Source organism: Tachysurus vachellii, chromosome 23 (assembly GCF_030014155.1).
Source record: "Tachysurus vachellii isolate PV-2020 chromosome 23, HZAU_Pvac_v1, whole genome shotgun sequence".
NCBI lineage: Eukaryota > Metazoa > Chordata > Actinopteri > Siluriformes > Bagridae > Tachysurus > Tachysurus vachellii.
In genome coordinates, this window is record NC_083482.1 from 7,403,263 (window position 1) to 7,421,308 (window position 18,046).

At 39.2% G+C, this 18,046-nt stretch overlaps 1 protein-coding gene and 1 long non-coding RNA gene across 3 annotated transcripts in view; both read right to left on the bottom strand.

Moving 5' to 3' along the window:
- Nucleotides 1–3,274, bottom strand: part of mtmr10 (myotubularin related protein 10) — a 30,470-nt gene extending 27,196 nt beyond the window's left edge. The window contains exons 1-2 of one of the 2 annotated variants that reach the window (XM_060859695.1): nucleotides 2,472–3,274; nucleotides 1,954–2,014 (exon numbers count right to left, since the gene is read on the bottom strand). In XM_060859695.1, coding sequence (XP_060715678.1) covers nucleotides 1,954–2,014; nucleotides 2,472–2,528 — 118 coding nt within the window. In that variant the 5' untranslated portion in view covers nucleotides 2,529–3,274. The remainder of the gene's footprint in view (nucleotides 1–1,953; nucleotides 2,015–2,471) is intronic. The other variant, XM_060859693.1, reaches the window with a different exon arrangement.
- Nucleotides 3,275–12,455: 9,181 nt separating this feature from the next.
- LOC132838806 (uncharacterized) lies at nucleotides 12,456–15,865 on the bottom strand. Its single transcript, XR_009647666.1, has 3 exons — nucleotides 15,786–15,865; nucleotides 15,620–15,692; nucleotides 12,456–12,512 (listed from the first exon to the last, which is right to left on the bottom strand). It is a non-coding gene; the product is annotated as an uncharacterized LOC132838806 (long non-coding RNA).
- Nucleotides 15,866–18,046: the final 2,181 nt, after the last annotated feature.

An 18,046-nucleotide genomic window follows, 5' to 3' on the forward strand; every position in this document is an offset into this window, starting at 1 on the left:
GCGCAGTCTAATATTTCATGTAAGACTGCACTGTAAACAGCCTGCTTAAGTGCCAAGCTGAAAGTTCCAGGAAAACAGGAGCCTCGTCGTTTATTCATTTACACAGCATCACAGAAACAAAATTTATTCAGATCTTGTTTCAAGACCTTGCTAGAAAGGGTGAGGTGACAAAACCTACTGTAATATGGTTGAAATTTTAAAACGTCATATTACTTAAAGGTCAAATTTATAAAAGATTTAACATCATAACCTGACACCTGTTTTAAGAGATTAGTGTGCAAATCGTCACTTCACCAGACTCAATGTTTACAATACAGCTGCTTAATATCACTTGCCTTTGTGCATTTATTTCTTCTGTCTTATCCTTGTGTTTGGGTGGCAAAAATGTCTGTCAGTCCGAGTGAAGGAGGCGTGGCCTCTCTGACAGTCAGTCCCAGTGAAGGAGGCGTGGCCTCTCTGCCAGTCAGTCCCAGTGAAGGAGGCGTGGCCTCTCTGCCAGACAGTCGAAGGGAAGGAGGCGTGGCCTCTCTACCAGTCAGTCCCAGTGAAGGAGGCGTGGCCTCTCTGCCAGACAATCGAAGGGAAGGAGGCGTGGCCTCTCTACCAGACAATCGAAGGGAAGGAGGCGTGGCCTCTCTACCAGTCAGTCCCGGTGAAGGAGGTGTCGCCTCTCTGCCAGGCAGTCGAAGGGAGGGAGGCGTGGCCTCCTTGCCACTTAGTCCCAGGGAAGGAGGCGTGGCCTCTCTGCCAGTCAATCCCAGTGAAGGAGGCATTGCCTCTGCCAGTCAGTCAAAGGGAAGGAGGCATGGCCTCCCTGCCAGTCAGTCAAAGGGAAGAAGGCGTGGCCTTGGTTGGCCCCAATGAAGGTGGTGTGGCTCATCTACCTATTAGCACCGGTGAAGGAAGTGTGGCTTTTCTACCAGTCAGACCCAGTAAAAGCAGTTTAGCCTGAATCATATACCAACCAGGTACTTTAAATCACTGAACAGGTACAAAGATGCACAATGGAAGGAAGGAAGAAATCCATAAAAACCCCAGTCAAATCAATTTGGAGCAATAAAATATTATGCTTGTATTTAATTATGCACTATACAAATTACAAAATGCACTATAACATGTGAAAATGCTGAATAACTGAGCAAGCATTTTGTGGTAATAAGCTCACTGCCTCTCACAGAAATAGCAAACCCACTTCCTTAGACAGTATCTAAGCTACAGTTTACTGATTATAGAGAATGGGCTGCGAACACTCTCAATCTAAACACCAAAGTATACCAATGACATAAAGAAGACTTCCCACCTTCCCTGTTTGCAGTCATGCACCGGACAAAACACAGCTCTAAATCTCCAGGAAAACTGTGCAGCTCAGGACTTCTATAAACAGTACAAGCCAAAACCCACCTCAAATAAGACACCATAGAGCAGATAAGATGCTCTATATCTATGACCAAGCATAAAAAATTCAGAGACAGCTCATGTGTAGGAAACAGACCGGATAAGACGCCATTCCTTACACAGGAAGCATGCTGAAAGTATGTTTTCAAATATCTTAAATCAATTCATCATTAAGGACGTTTGACGTCTCTTTCCCCTGTTCGCGTGTACTCCAAACATTCATTTGGGTGGGGCGGTTCTGCAAAGAGCAACGAACAAGTCTGCCTCACATTTGTTGAAAGCCTTTTGTTAAACAAATTAAGCACACATTATACGCAGTTGGCCACAGTAGCAAAAAAGCATGAAAGGCAGAGAAACTAAATTTACATAGAGGGTGACAACACATGTACAGCATGTGGGTCAGAAGAGCTAGACAGATAAATCTCAATAATCTATTAAGTAATACATGTGGAATTATGCTTAGACTTCCAGATCTAGGGTTTATATCTAGCTTTTTCCCTTAAAAGGACAAAATAGGACATTAAGATTCAGAGATTATAATGCGTTAAAAAAACTGACCTGGTAAGAGCCTGGCCTCGAGTTTCTTGGTGGACACCGGAAGATATTTCTTCGCATCAGTCTGTGTGGTCGTGCATTAAAACAACATAAAACAATCCTTAGGAAATGTGAGATTAAAACATAATTAAGCAGTCACACCCTTACAATTATAGGTACCGACCTGTATTTTATCCTGTTGCTGCAGTGCTACACAAGAATACTGCATTTTTACCTGAAAGGCTATTTCAGTATGTGCTGTATTTCTTTTATTAGCTTTTAACCTTTTAAAAAGTACATCCGTGCTCTTTAAAAGACCAATTATGTTCCTGAATTCATATTATTATGTACTATAATTGACATTTCCATGTGAGACAGTGACGTTAAAGGTACAACACGTGTATCCTTGAGGTGCCACATAAACTTAAAATGCAGTTTGTTTATTTATAAATAAACAGTAAATAGTTGTTAAGAACGTCTATAAAGACTTGTTAAAGTTACAGCATGGAATTAAATGATAAGTTTTTCCCCTCATTTCTTACCTGAAGTGGAGAAAGATAGGACGTAAATGTCGGCTTGGGAGGTTTTGGAGAAAACATGTTTCTTGACACACAAACTGTTGATATCCAAAGCAGAGCTGATGTTGATGTATTTTTAGTGAAACAAACGATGGATGAGTTTGAAGAACTGGATCAGACCATTTCATTTCCCTGATAAGCTCCTACTTTGGGATAATGATGTAATTATTTATCACACCAAATCCCTCCTCCCAGGATAAAGGACTATTGTTATGCATTCATTAATTCATTCATTTAAATAACAATGATACAAAAATGACAATAAAAGTAAATCCACAGTGCTGATGTCAATAATAGCTATAACTCTTTAGCTATTAAGAGTTATACAGTTTTATTAACACGATTGACTCCAATGGTCTTGTTTACTCAACTAAATACAGCTAAATATCTACTTTAACATACTGCTAGCTTGACTAGTTAGCTAGTTAGGCTATGCTAAGCTAAGCTATGCTAAGCTAAGTTAGCTCTGATGCTAAACAAGTGGCTGTCAAACTTCACACAGCTAAAACTTTTTGCCTTGCAGAGAGTCCGGTGTTTTAGGTCAATATTTTGCAATTCGTGGTCATCTTCGTCTTTTTATTCTTCTTTCCTTTCAGATAAGACTCGATGCGACACCATTGAGACACTTCATCTTACTGCTCCTTTCTCCAGTTGCTGCTGAATGAATAGTTTATGTTTGTAAGCGCTCGGATTCAGCCGCTAACGTCCCATCCATGTTTACAATAAAACGAGAGATGGGAGTGCGCGAGCGTGCTCGGCTTCACTCTGGTGAGAAGGCGTGGTTTAAGCAAATGAGCTACGTGTGGATTGGATGATGGAGTTCTCGAGGCGGGACGTTATGGAAATCAGTTCCTTAATGCAGGGAATACATAGACTTCAAATTGTGTCCGAAATAGAACATACTTCCTGTTATGTCTGGGTTGGAATGCAAGAATTAAGAATTTTTATTCGAATTAAATATTTAGACAGAATGCTGACTTATGCGCTTCTTTTTTGTAGCTGATTTTTGAAAGCAGAAAACACTGTACTACATATCCCATAATCCAGTGCGCCACTTTGTAGTAAAAAAAAAAGAGTGTCGTAAACATGGAAAGGAATCAGTTGTGTTTGTCATTTGTAATTATTTTACTAGATATTTCTATGGATAAATCGCTGGTTTATTCATTTATTATTTGATCTCTTTTAATACACCGGAGACGTTGCGATGTTAGTGACCGTTATGAGTATGTTTATGTTGTGTTGTTTATGTCGGTAACCTAGCAACGTGGCGAGCAACGTGACATTGTCTCAAAGCAGCTTTACAAAACATAAACATAGAACAAAACAAACGATGGATGAGTATGAAGAACTGTATCAGACCATTGCATTTCCCTGCTAAGTTCAACATCTCTGAACGTTCACTTCATTTGTGTGTATATATCAGAATCAGAATCAGAATCAGGTTTATTGGCCAAGTGTGTTGACACACACAAGGAATTTTGTTCCAGCTGTTTGTGACTCTCAAAAGTACAGACATAAATAACACTATACTATACAAACTCTATAAGACGATGAGATACAATATAGACAGAATGAGTATTAAATATGAATATAGAATATGAACGATTAGTTATGTAAATAAAGTGTGGGAGTGCAAATAACAATATTGTGCAATATTATGCTTTTTGTGCAATATATAGCAGCAGTAATGTGTGTAAAATACAGATGATTTGATGACTGACAGTCCTGATAATGCAGATATGAAGCAGTGAATATAATTATGGTGAGTTGTTGATCAGGGTGATTGCCTGGGGAAAGAAACTGCTCCTGTGTCTGGCAGTTTTAGTCAGCAAAGTTCTGTAGCGCCTGCCAGAATGGAGGAGCTGAAAGAGGTTGTGTCCAGGGTGTGAAGGGTTAGTGGTGATTTTTCCTGCCCGGTTTTTGGTTCTTGTGTCGTACAAGTCCTGGAGAGTGGGCAGGGGGGCGCCAATTATTTTTTCTGCTGTTTTTACTGTGCGTTACAGTCTGTTTCTGTCCTGTTTTGTTGCTGCACCAAATCAGATTGTGATGGATGTGCACAGGACAGATTCAATGACTGCAGTGTAGAACAGCATCAACAGCTCCTGTGCCAGGAAATACTTCCTTAATTGCCGTAGAAAGTTGCTGGGCCTTTTTGATGATGCAGTTTATGTTGCACTCCCATTTCAGGTCTTGGGAAATGGTAGTGCCCAGAAACTTGAAGGCCTCCACAGATGACACAGAGCTGTTGGACATGTTGAGGGGGAGTAGTGTTGAAGGGTCTTTCTTAAAGTCCACTATCATCTCCACAGTATTGAAGGTGTTTAGCTCTAGGCTGTTCTGACTGCACCATAGCATCAGCCGCTTCACCTCCTGCTGGTATGCAGACTCATCGCCATCTTGGATGAGACCAATGAGCGTAGTATCATCTGCAAATTTCAGGAGTTTAACTGTTGGGTCACTTGAAGTGCAGTCATTAGTATAGAGGGAGAATAGAAGTGGGGAGAGGACACTGTGAAGCGCCAGTGCTGATTGTCCGAATTTTTATATATATATACAGTATCTGAGTACTAAGAGCATTGCTCAAGGGTGTTTGAATGCATCTCCCATTGGGCCTGACAGCTTAACCACTGATCTACCCCTGTCTACATGCAGGTCAAAATCCCAGACAAGTATCACAACACTGTTTTTCACCAAGTTGACAGATCCTGCCTCACTCACATTAGCACCTATTTTTTATTTTTTTATTATTCACTTGTACAGTACTTTGCCTTGTTTACCTACTATGCTTCCATTAGCTTCTACCTGAATCCTTTTCTGATCTATAAATCAAATATATTGTTTTCTTCAGCTCCTATTTCAGACACCTTGACCTACAGGTTAACAGTAACTAAGTGTGGCCATCACCTCAGATTTGTCTAGAGGCAATCTTTACCAACAATATGCTGTATTTTGTAAAAGATTGTCAAGTCCTGCACTGAGCCATCTAGTATTTAAATTTGTGACTATACACAGATGATCATAAATCATCAGCAAATGATGATTAATAATAAATAAATAAATAAAACAAATAACCTTCACCTGTTATAATACTAAAAAGAAGTGAAAACTTAAACCAAGTGTTGCCATCTATATAACCTAAATATTTCTGCTATTGTTTATTGTGCTGTCTATGACGTGTTGTTCTATTATTGGACTAAGTTGGATTAAATAGGATTTTTTTTGGCAGCTGAAGCCTCCAATAGGCTTGACTTTAATATACAGACATTGTGATCAGGTTATCCGTATAGCCCAAATTACAGTAATAGTGTACTTAGTATAAAACTGGTGTGAGCTAGAAAATCCAGAGGTCGATTACATTATAAATTTATAATGGAGGACTCCAGGGATTAATTTTTGCAATGCAATATAGGTTACGTACTGTAAACCTTAAGAGGACAAAAAGGATAAATAAAGAGAAACAGTTTTCATAGCTTTGGGATTAATAGAGCATTGGATAGTTTCAATATACCTGTCAAGATCATCTCTGAATAGAGAAAAGATAAATTTTTGTTTATGTATATGAAATTTAGCCAGTAGGAAACACAAATTATTTCCCTATATTCTCTTTAGAACAGTCGAACATCTTTAAAACAGAATGAAAAGTCATTTATAAAATATGACTGGATAAACATCAACATATCAGACCAAAATTCCTCTGTGTCGGTACATTGCCAAAACAAGTGAATGAAATCTTCCTCAGCAGAGTGACAGAAAGAACAATTCACTTCTATATCTGACACATTTCTTAAGAAAGGTTTTGCTTGGGTAACATTTGTGAATTAATTTAAATGTTATTTCTTTTACTCGACCACACGTTCTCACACGGTAAATTCTCTACAATATTATTCCAATACGGTATAATATAAGGAATTGTCATTCTCCAGGGAGTAATTGTGAATACCTTTACTTAAGCACGAGCGCCATCTGGTGGAGCGCAATGTTCTTGCACTGAAAACACACCTCGTGTTTCCCAATTTCCTTTTCAGGATTCTAGGATTTTAGAATTAACCTTCAGATGTTAAATTGGAACACATTCTACTGTGAATTATATTTTAATTATTAAATTATTATTATATTATTATTATATTAAAGTTTATTGTTTTTGTTCTGTTTTTTGTTGCTTGTTCTTTTGTTATTAATGCACCGATTCTGTGCTTATGGAGAAGAAATAGATTTTGTCTTATTTAAAAAAAATCTTAAATCTTATTTCTTATTAAGATATCACAGGATTTCTTCACAAGCCAAAATGTAATGCCTTAGTATGACTTTGATGTCATTTGTTATATGTATTATTATTTTACCGTTTTGATAATCCATTATAAGACGTATTAATTTTTTTTAAATTATATTTATAACTTTGCAGGAGTGTCTTCTCCATGTTTTCTACTGCAGATGGAAAGACAAATAAAATCCCACATGAAAACAACCTTAATTATGATTGATAATGAATGCATTTCCTGTTACATATTCTGAGATTCTCAAGTTTATTTGTCATATATACAGATATCAGTGACAGTTTGTACAATGAAATGCTTACAGTAGATGACACTCAAACAAACTACTGCAATATAATTAAACAACAAAAAAAATAGCTAAAGTAAAAAAGAAATGACTCAAGTATAGTAAAAGTATATACAGTATAGGAATATGTGTTCAAACCTATTTATATATTTGCATATTGAGTTAGTTAAAAAGATGCTCTTATCTTGCTCTGTTTCTGAGAGTTCCTCACAGAGTAATTCACCGGATATGAACCCAGTGCAGATCTTACAGCTTCAAGCCCTCGTAGCGCACTGATGGGGCTACAGGTCACCAGTTCTCATCTGGTGCAAACAATGAATCTCCCACCTGCCACATGTGAATTTCTGAAAATTTGTGGCGATTCCTGAAAAGTTTGACGGGGTTGCAGAAGGCTGTCGTGGATTCCTTCACCAATGTGAAATTTGCTCACCAACCTGAGGTATACCAGGAGGAGTCTGCGAAATGTGCCTTTATTCTGTCCCTTCTCACCAAGAGAGCATTGGACTGGGCCTCTGGTGTGTGGGACCAGATATGTAGGTCAACGGGCTACTTTTGGATGGATGTGTCTCTTCAATTACTGCAGCTGTGACAGGGCACCAACTCTGCCACTGATTTCATTGTGAAATTTTGGACCTTAGCAGTGCAGAATGGGTGGAATGAGGTGGCAATGCAGTTTTTCGAGAAGGGTTAAACCTGTCTCTACAGGCTGAGCTGGCTTTCCAGACTTTCCCTTTCTCCTCTGTTCTTACACCTCTTGCCAGCTGTGAGTGTCGGCATCAATCTAGTCACCCTTATCTGTTGCACATTCTTCCCATCTCTATCTCTCTGTCTCCCTAATCTGTACAAGTCCTTCTCACCTTCCCTCATGTCTAACCTGGCATACAACTCATCGTATGATTTCTGTTTTGCCTTTGCCACATCCCTCTTCACTCTGCGCTATGATTCCTTCTAATCCTGCTATTTCTCCTTGTTCCACCACCATTCTGTTTGAATTCCTCACAACATTTTTCCTTTTTCAACTTTCACCACTTGGTCTTCTTTTCTACTATTTCTCTCCTCTTCCTCCTGACCACCAGAGACATCTTGCACATCACAGTCCAATGCTGTCTGGCTACACTCTCTCCTACCACCACTATGCAGTCACCAATCTCTCTCAGATTGCCTCGCCTATATAGAATGTAGTCTGCATGCGTACTTCTATCTCCAATCTTATATGTAACTTGTTCTAGGTTCCTTTGATTAACTCCAAACCTGCCCATCACCAACATCTGAAGTCTGCTCCAATCACTATCTCCCATCTGGGAATACCTCTCTATGTCCTCATCTAACTCACTTCAGAATCTCTCCTTCTCTTCTAACTCACAGCCTACTTGTGGAGCATAACCACTGATGACGTTCAACATTACACCTTCAGTTTCTAACTTCAAACTGATTACTCTGTCTGACACTCTTTTCACCTCTAGAAAATTTCTCACAATCTCATCCTTCCGGATCACTTCTACCCTATCTAGCTTCCTATCCGCACCATAATAAAACAATTTGTATCCCCCTCAATACTAAATACTTTGCTCCCCTTCCACTTGGTCTCCTGCACAAACAGGAGTGCATAACTTCCTTCTCTCAAATTATGTCTGCCACCTCTCTATCTTTCCCTGTCATTGTACCACTGTTAAGAGTCCCTATTCTCAGACCTATACTTCTGGCTTTCCTTTACTCTCTCTGTTTATGTGCCTTCTCCCTCCTCTCCTTCCTCAACCAATAGTAGTCCATTTTCCGTCGGCATCACGTAGGTGGTGGCTGTCGTTGTTAACCCGGGCCTGACCAATTTGGAATTCCCACTGACTATTCGCATGTTTAAATTTGGCATGTTTTATTGATTCTTGGTTTTATGCTCATCATAGGAGATGTCACATTGCAGGTAAGTGTCTTCTGACACTGCCAGAACGTCATAAGAGCAAAAAAATTAATCGCAGTGCCCATTAATCATCTGTTGGTGACCATGTCAAACCAGCAATTAAAGACTACGGATTTGACTCTAAGATTCAAAACAGCAGTGGGCTGAGCATGCAGCCCTGAGGGGCTCCAGTGCTCAGTGTGGTGGTGCTGGAGGTGCTATTCCTGATCCGGACTGACTGAGGTCTCCCAGTTAGGAAGTCCAGGATCCAGTTGCAGAGGGAGGTGTTCAGTCCCAGCAGGCTCAGCTTCCCAATCAGGTGCTGAGGGATTGTGTTGAATGCTGAACTAATGTCTATGAACAGCAGCAGGTGGGTGAGAGCTAAATAAAAGGCTGTGGCAATGGCATCGTCCGTGAAGTGGTTTGGATGATACACAAACTGTAGGGGGTCCAGTGAGGAGGGTAACTGGATTTTTATGTGCCTCATGACGAGCGTTTCGAAGCACTTCATAACAATGGGTGTAACGGGACGATAATCATTGAGGCAGGACACTGTAGACTTATTTGGGACGGGGACAATGGTGGTTGTCTTCAGGCACGTAGGAACAACAGAGTTGTTGTAAAGTTCTTGCACCATTCCGTGTTGATATTAACACACACCACCACCGTGAACCTTACCGCACAGAGCTCCAATTCTGTCGGCATGAAACAAGATGAGCCCGCCTAGCTGAATGGCAGCGTCTGAAACTCTGTTGCTGAGGCACATCTCCGTAAAAACAAAGACGCAACACTTTCTAAACTTTTGCCGTGTAGTGCGCTCGAGTCGGATGTAGTCCAGTTTATTGTCCAGGGAGCAAACATTGGAAAGTAGGCTAGGGTTTGTTTTTAGCCTAGCATGGACTCCTGCCCGCTTACCATGCTTCCACTTCCTCAAGCACTGCTTTCTGCATCCCCTCTCCTGGTAACCGGTATCAGGCAGGTATCGAGGTCACAAAGCCTTTCCAACGCATCATCGTGCAGGTTGGTTGTTGCATGATTTCTGTATTGTATTAATACGCGGTTGTATACATGAACACTGCTGTCTCTGGTGTCCATGTACTAGCAATAGTCAGGCTTAAAAACGTAAATAGCACCATGGCCGCTGCATGCTACTCTTATTAGGCTACAGAGCAGTAGGTCAATGAAGGGGCCTAGGGTGGCAAGATCACATGCTCGGCCCTGGTTAAAATGTATTGACTCACACAATAACCTGTGGTAGCCTTGTATAGGTATATTGTTGAAAACCATAAACTGTGCTGGTCTGATGCAGCTCAAGTAGCCTTTGAGCCCCTAAAAAGCTGTTTAAAAACCACAGCCGTTCTCCACCATCCTGTTCTGAGCTTCACCTTTGTGGTGGAGGTGCATCCACCTATAGGATTGGGGTTGTGCTGCATCGGAAACATGGGACTCTGCTTTCTTTTTATGGAAACTAACTTGTGATTATGATGGTAGAAATAGAGAATTGTTATCCATCAAGGAAACATTAGAGAAATGATGTCACTTGCTGGATGCGCATTTTAAGTAATAAACAACCATGAAAACTTGGAGTACATTAAGATCGGTGTCTGAACACACACCAAGTTCAAACTCCACACAGACAAGGCGGGAATTGAACCCCCAACCCTGGAGGTGTGAGGCAAACGTGCTAACCACTAAGCCACCGTGCCCCCACTGATGCAGAACAATGTCTTCCTAATATAGTAATTATATGAAGTTGAGGTCATCCATTTATATACACCTAGTCACACCACATGTTATGTTATCATACATTTCCTGTGTAGTCAATTAGGCTTATATTTTATTTCCATATGAGGACATTTTAAAATAATAGCTAGGAGATGGATTCATTTTAGCTTTGAATTTAAACATTGCTTATATATATATATATATATTTACCAAATTTGTCTGAATCTTATATATAAATGATATATTTTGGCTTTAGTTTTATATTCTAGGAAATACAAACATTGAAAATAGTGAAATAATGTGTTCACTGAGTGCATACATATATTGTATGGGTTGTCTAAGTGTTGTATACAAGCATTAGTAACCATTTGTAACTCTACATAGATAAATCATCATCAAAAGCTGCACCGCTATGTGTGTTATCATACTGAAAAATTGGGGAAGTCAAAAAACAAAGTGTTCCTATTGGGGTTGCTTAAAATTTCTGCTATTGTTTGTGTTGCTTCTGATGCTTTTAAGCTGGATTTGGAATAAATGGTGCTTTTGTGGCAGCTGATTACTTTTAAAGCTGGAGATCCTTCAGTGATGAGGTTATATGTATAGCATGAATTTGAATAGCAATATAGCAGTATACTCAACGAAGAAATGCCATCCTCTGTGGACCACAATGGCCATGTGTTATATATAGTATATGTAGTGCGTTGTACAGTCTGCTTAGAAAAAAAATGTATTAGAACCATTTAACTTAACCATGAGAGATTTAACATTTTATTCAAAATGTTATTGCTTTTATACATTTTTTACAACACATATAATAGGACAGTTAAAGTAAGCAAAAGAAATCATAATAGAGAGCAGATATTAACACATTTTAACCATTCACTCTTCCAAAGTGCTGTGTTGTGGTCATGCTTAAAAGATCATTTCAGAAGTTTCTTCTCTATCTTTGATTCTACAAGGGGAAAGAAAAAATAAATATCACAGGAATTAGCACAGCAAAGAGTGTAATGAAGTTTATAGTTAAAAAACCTATTAGAGTTTAGAATAGTTTACTATAAACCAAATATAATTATCAGTGTAATAGCTTACATTCGCAGTTCCATGGTTTGAGATCACAAAGATATTGTCCAGCATCTGACTCTGTTATGTTACTGATCCTGATGTTATGGGTGACTATGCTTATGAGTTTTTGGACTGAGACCCTGTGAAGCAGATCTTCTTGTACAATGCAGTAGGGATTGTAATTTATACCAGTACGCCTTTTATAATCATAAGAATGCACACAGATACTCTTCTTTTCAATGGTCTTGATCCAGTAAACAGCAAAATATATGTTGTCATATCCTTCTGTAATGATGAAACTGCAGTTTAAAAGTACATCTTCACCTTCAGTGAGCACGACTGAAGATCTTTCCACAGACTTGTTTGTTACTGAAGAAAAAACAGTTTTTCTGATTATTCTGGAAAACATAATTTTATTGAGAAAATGAAAACTTACTCACTGGATTCATTTGCAGTGGCGACTATGTATGAGGTGACAGTGTTGGGAGACGGTGCGAATGGAAACAAGTAACCAGAATCCAGAGCAGTGACACATCGAAAAAATCCACTGGTTGCTATTAGTGGACATTTTTCCTCAACTTTGTCTGAATCTTCATTTGTGCAGAATTTCTGAATATTGTTAAGTTTTAGTGGTTCACCAGGAACACACTTCACTGTGCAATTCACATCAATTATATTGTTAGTTTTTGTGCTTAATTGCCATTTGTTGGTGTTGCAGAACAATTTTACTTCATTCTTTGTTGTGTAAATAAATTCAATATGTCCTTAGGAAAGATGGAAAAGATCTTATTAAGAGGAGCATTCAGTCATTAAACAATTACTTTTGTACTAAATGTATTTTATTATTAATATTACACTTATGAGTATGAAGTGTAACAGATTTTAAATGAAGGGGGAAAATCTGTTACACTTCATACTCATAAGTGTAATATTTATCTTTATCTTTCTATAACTATCTACAGTTGAAGCCAGAAGTTTTCAGACATTAAATCAGACTAAAATGTTCCTGAGAGAGAATTTTCCATTTAAATTTTTATTCCTTCCTTCAAAGTCAGAAGTTTACATTCCCTTAGTATTTGGCAGTGGTGAAAAGTATTTGAGAAAATGTATTTTGTTTCTATATTTAAGTATTTTTTTATGTTACTTTGAACTTTTACTGAGTATCAAACATAAGTTTTCAATTTAGTTAAATTCGATTTATTTGTATAGCGCTTTTAACAATTTCCCATTGTCTCAAAGCAGATTTACAGAAGTATGGAAACAGAAGAGAGAGAAAAGGATTTTACTGTTTTCCTCACCTCACTTCTTGCCTGCGGAGGATGTCACCAGCCTGTTTTTGCTTTTTTTTGTTTTTTTTAGTGTCCGGTTCCGGTGGGGGACGTCGCTTTACTTCCTGGTTTCCTGTGGAGGACGTCGCCTCACGTCTTGGCCGCGGGGGGGTGTTTCAGGCCCATATGTTTTGCCCTATGGATATAAGCAAAAGCTCAGCTCTGCTCACAAATTTTCTATAGGACTGAGAGCAGGGCTTTGTAATCGCCACTCCAAAGCATTGACGTTGTTGTCCTTAAGCCACTTTGTAACTAATTTGTTGGTATGCTTAAGGTCATTGTCCATTTGGAAGACCTATTTGCACCAGAGCTTTAACTTCCTGGCTGATGCCTTCAGAGGTGTTACATAGGTTTTTGTCTTACATAGGTTTTTGTGTTACATAGGTTTTTGTCTTGGTCTTGCTTCCCTTGCCCCCATGTCCTCCTGCCTTGTGGCTTTATGGCTTTTGCGTGTGATAGTGTTTCTCGTCTCGTTTGGTCATTGCCTTGCCCAGGATTACTTTATGTTTTGTTTAAATAAAATCTTCACCTTGACAGAACAACCAACCTAACTATGGATTCAGTGGTGAGGATTTTATGTCTTCGTCAGGGGAATCGGCCCATTGAGGATTTTGCGGAGGAATTCTGTGAACACTGTTTCAAGGTAGAATTTAATGTCTTGTGATGGCTGCCTCAGCAGAGCCTTCAGCAGTCTTGGACATTGTTTCAGAGTCTCCAGCCTGTAAGGGTGTTCTCCCAAAGTCTTCAGCCACCATGGATGTCATATACTGTAAGTGGCTACAGTGATGAGTGTTGCATTTGAAGATGTACAGTAAGGGTTTCCCATAGGCTCAAAAGACTGGTGTCCAGTCTAGAGGATACCCCCCTTATGTCAGTAAGTGCTGCCGGTATCCCTGTAGTTATCTTGAGCCAAGGGTTTTTTTAGGTGGACTTACTGACTGCTACTCTTCTTGCTGCTGCTATTGCCCTTCAGTATGTTTGGGCCACATATTGTTCATCAGCTCAAGAATCTGATTCAAAGGCCACTTCCACACAAGGGGCCGTCCCCGAGTTTCATGCCTGCCATGAGGCAACCACAAAGGTTGTCCCCGAGTTTCATGCCTGCCATGATGCGACCACGGAGGTCGTCCCCATGCCTATCGCCTGCCATGATGCGACCATGGAGGTCGTCCCCATGCCTATCGCCTGACATGATGCGACCACGGAGTTTGTCCCTGAGTTTCACGCCTGTCATGATGCGACCATGGAGGTTGTCCCCGAGTTTCACGGGTCTGCCACTGTTCAACATCCCAGATGAGTCGTTGTCCCATGGTCCAGGTCTGCCATTGCCCCGTCATCTAGGACTTACACTACTGCATGGCGTAGGCCCACCTTTACACAAGGATCCAGCTCCAGTCCTGCTTCATGGGACTGGCCCTCCGTCCCACCCCCAAGACTGCCGCCACTGTTCCACCACCCTCCCGGACTGTTTGTTGTTTTTTGGTGGAGTATTCTTTAAAAGCGTCAGGAGCCACCCAAAGAGGGGGGATTATGTTACATAGGTTTTGTGTTTTGTCTTGTGTTCTGTATGTCTTTATGTCTTTTTTTTTGTACCCTGTCTTGTATTATTTGGGTCTTGCTTCCCTTGCCGCATGTCCTCCTGCCTGGTGTATGTGTCATGGTCCTATTGGTTGTAGTAATGTGCCCCTGTTCTCATTTGTTATTGGTTCCCTGTGTGTATTTAACCCTGTTTGTTAGCCATGTTCTTGGTCAGTTGTTGTCCCTTTATGGCTGTTGCGTGTGATCGTGTTTCTCATCTTGCTTTGTCATTGCCTTGCCCAGAATTACTTTGTGTTTTGTTTAAATAAAATCTTCACCTGCATTTGGATCCTCTGCCTCTTCGTTCTATGCACATGACAATACGTTCCTTGAATATTTCGACATAATTTTCTTTCCTCATGATTCCATCTATTTTGTGAAGTTCATCAGTCCCTCCTGAAGCAAAGCACCCCACAACATGACGCTGCCACCTCGTACTTCGTAGTTTGGCTTCGCAGGCTTGCAAGCTTCCCCCTTTTTCCTCCAAATGTAACAATGCTCATTATGGCCAAACAGTTCAATTTCAGTTTCATCAGACCACAGGACATGTTTCCAAAAATTAAGGTCTTTGTCCCTGTTTGCATTTCCAAATGAACAGATGACATTTAGCAAATAGAAATATTTTTTGTAATCATAACTGACCTAAACATGTAATGATTTAATGTAGAATCATAAGACAAAAATTGCCATTTGTCTTTTTATACAGTGTATGTAAACTTCTGGTTTCAACTGAATATTTTATATTTTTAACCAATATTAACAAATCAAATCTCACAGAACATTTAATGTCAAACATGTACAGTACCAAGTAATCACCTAAGCAACAAGTCCATCAAACTGAACTTGTTGAAGACATGCATTAATTTAGGCTTTAGCAGTTCATACAGTAAGTTGTAACATACAGTATAATATTATTGTAATCAACAAACATTCTTTGTTAACATTCTCTTTAAAAAATCACTCACCATGGCTACTACTGAGGAAGAAAACCAGAAGAATGAAACACTGCAATACCATTCTTACTGTTTTTGCTCTGAGCTAAAAAAAAAAAAGCAAGTGAGTAATGATTAAAAGGATTCTGCTTTTCTCTTTATGAAAACATATAGAATTAAACTGAATTAAGCAGCGTACCTTTCAAGGTGATGAACAGAATCTTATCTCAGGCACTAAATCCCTTGAACAATTTGGAAGACGTTTTGAGTAAGTGATCAGGAAATTCCGTGACAAAAACACTATACACAGTTTACTGATTGTCACATCTTGTGGGTTTTCTGTTTACCAGACACATAGAATCTGCTAGTGTGTGTGTGTGTGTGTGTGTGTATAATAATATTGTAAATGCAGTTGAAGCAGCCAGGTTTTCACCAAACATCTGATGTTTTACACACACCGTTAATTTGGTGTGTGTTTTGGTAATGATGGTGTATTTGAAGAAGAACCTAAAACTTTATTGAACATTCCAAATGCATGTTAAAGTGAGTTTATTTAACCATTGTTTATATCGGACTAGTCTATATTGGAAGTATTTATTTCATTTTAATTGACTGCTTTTTTGATGGGTTTTTTAGTATTGCTGGTGCCATGACATGAACCTGCTTCCACGGCAAACAGAACCAAACCGTGGCTCCAAATCCGTGACCCGAACCAAAAAGTAGCATTGGTGTATCGTTACACACCTAATCATGATAGTCTTTCGTTGTCACATCTGACAGTTCTATCACACCCAAAAATTACCTGCAGGCACTGTTTGGTTACATCTTCTGGGATCCCCTGTGAATCATAATGCCTTGTGCAAAAAAAAAATAATAATAATAATTCTTATTCTTATCTATAGAGTTTAGCCAATGTGACATTAGTTTGCACAATGTATTTTAAATAAAGTTTAAAAACTTTATCGCTCTGTCAGCACGCTCCAGAAGAAAAGCCCAAATGCAGGATGCAGTGGTAACAAAGTAAGAGTCTTTAATAAAGCTCAGGCACAGATAGCACTGGCAAACACAGTAAGTAGTCTGGGTGGAGAAGAAACTCACACCAGCAACTAAGTGACAGAAATAATTCAATAATCCAATACAGAAAAGTCCTAGACAAAGTCAGAAACCATACAATAATCCAGCAAACAGGGCAGTATAGAGCAGGTAGAGGCAGAAACAGGCCAATAATCCACGTTATATTCATAAGAATGCAGGAAGTGAAGGAAGAAGCAAGCCAGGAAGTTCAGGGGAACATGCTGATAAAAACTCTTTATTTGTTTATTAGAAAAAATCTATTTGTATTCAGTTACATCCCTATTTAGACTGCTACTTTGATTATTGAGCAGATAATATATAAGAAATGCAGAAATTCTATAATAAATTATAGAAATATAGTTGTATGGTATAGTATATGATGATTATTTTTAATTGCAATTGCTTAGTAAAACAAATGAATTATGAGATGCAAAAGTGATGATGCTTGTGAGGTGCTAGTGTCAGACCTGTACACTACTATGGCCTAGAGGTGGGGTGCATTGACTTTGTGGGAATGGATGTTACATCCATTAAACTATAATGCCTACATAAGGAGCCTGGAGCATGTACTGTACTCTCTCTCTCTCTCTCTCTCTCTCTCTCTCTCTCTCTCTCACACACACACACACACACACACACACACACACTCTTTTCACACCCCAAGTTGTGATGACTCACAAAAATTCTTGCAAAGTACAAAAGTATTTATTGCATCAGCCAAGAATCTGTTCACCACATTGAGCAGTGCACTTCCTAATTCAGTGAAATTCAAATCATTTCACAAAGAAAACTTTAAAAAATTTCAAGCATTTCTTACTTCTGTTTGTGTTTTTTTTTAAGCTCGGTGCAGAAAGTGTAATACTTATGTTGCAGTGTTTCAACCTTCCTGATTTCTTCCTCAGCAGTTCAGGAAGTTGAATGAGTTTACACTTTTTTGCTTACACATGTTCTTGTGGTTTAGACATGATATTTTACATATAGCTGTATGAATGCATAAGTTTGGGTTCTAACCAAATGGCAATATTTAATTGATTTTTTTAAGTGATAAAATAGCACAACAAAGTAAACACAACAAATATTTTATGTCCCTTTACAGGAAATGAGAAAAAAAAACAGAAACAATAAAACAGGAAATCCAGAGGCTCCATTTAGTCCAGCTTAGCTCAGCTCTGCTGTCACTGAAACACACACACACACTTGATCCAAGATGATCCAAGATTGTGGCACAGCGGTAGCACACAGCTGCCACTCCGGATCCAAAATATTGCACATCAAGACTCAGCTAACACCATCCCCTGTAGTTTGCCTATCGTCCAAAAAGCTTTATGGACAACACCATTGCCATGACTCTCTATCTGGACAATAAAGATGCTTACGAACACTGTT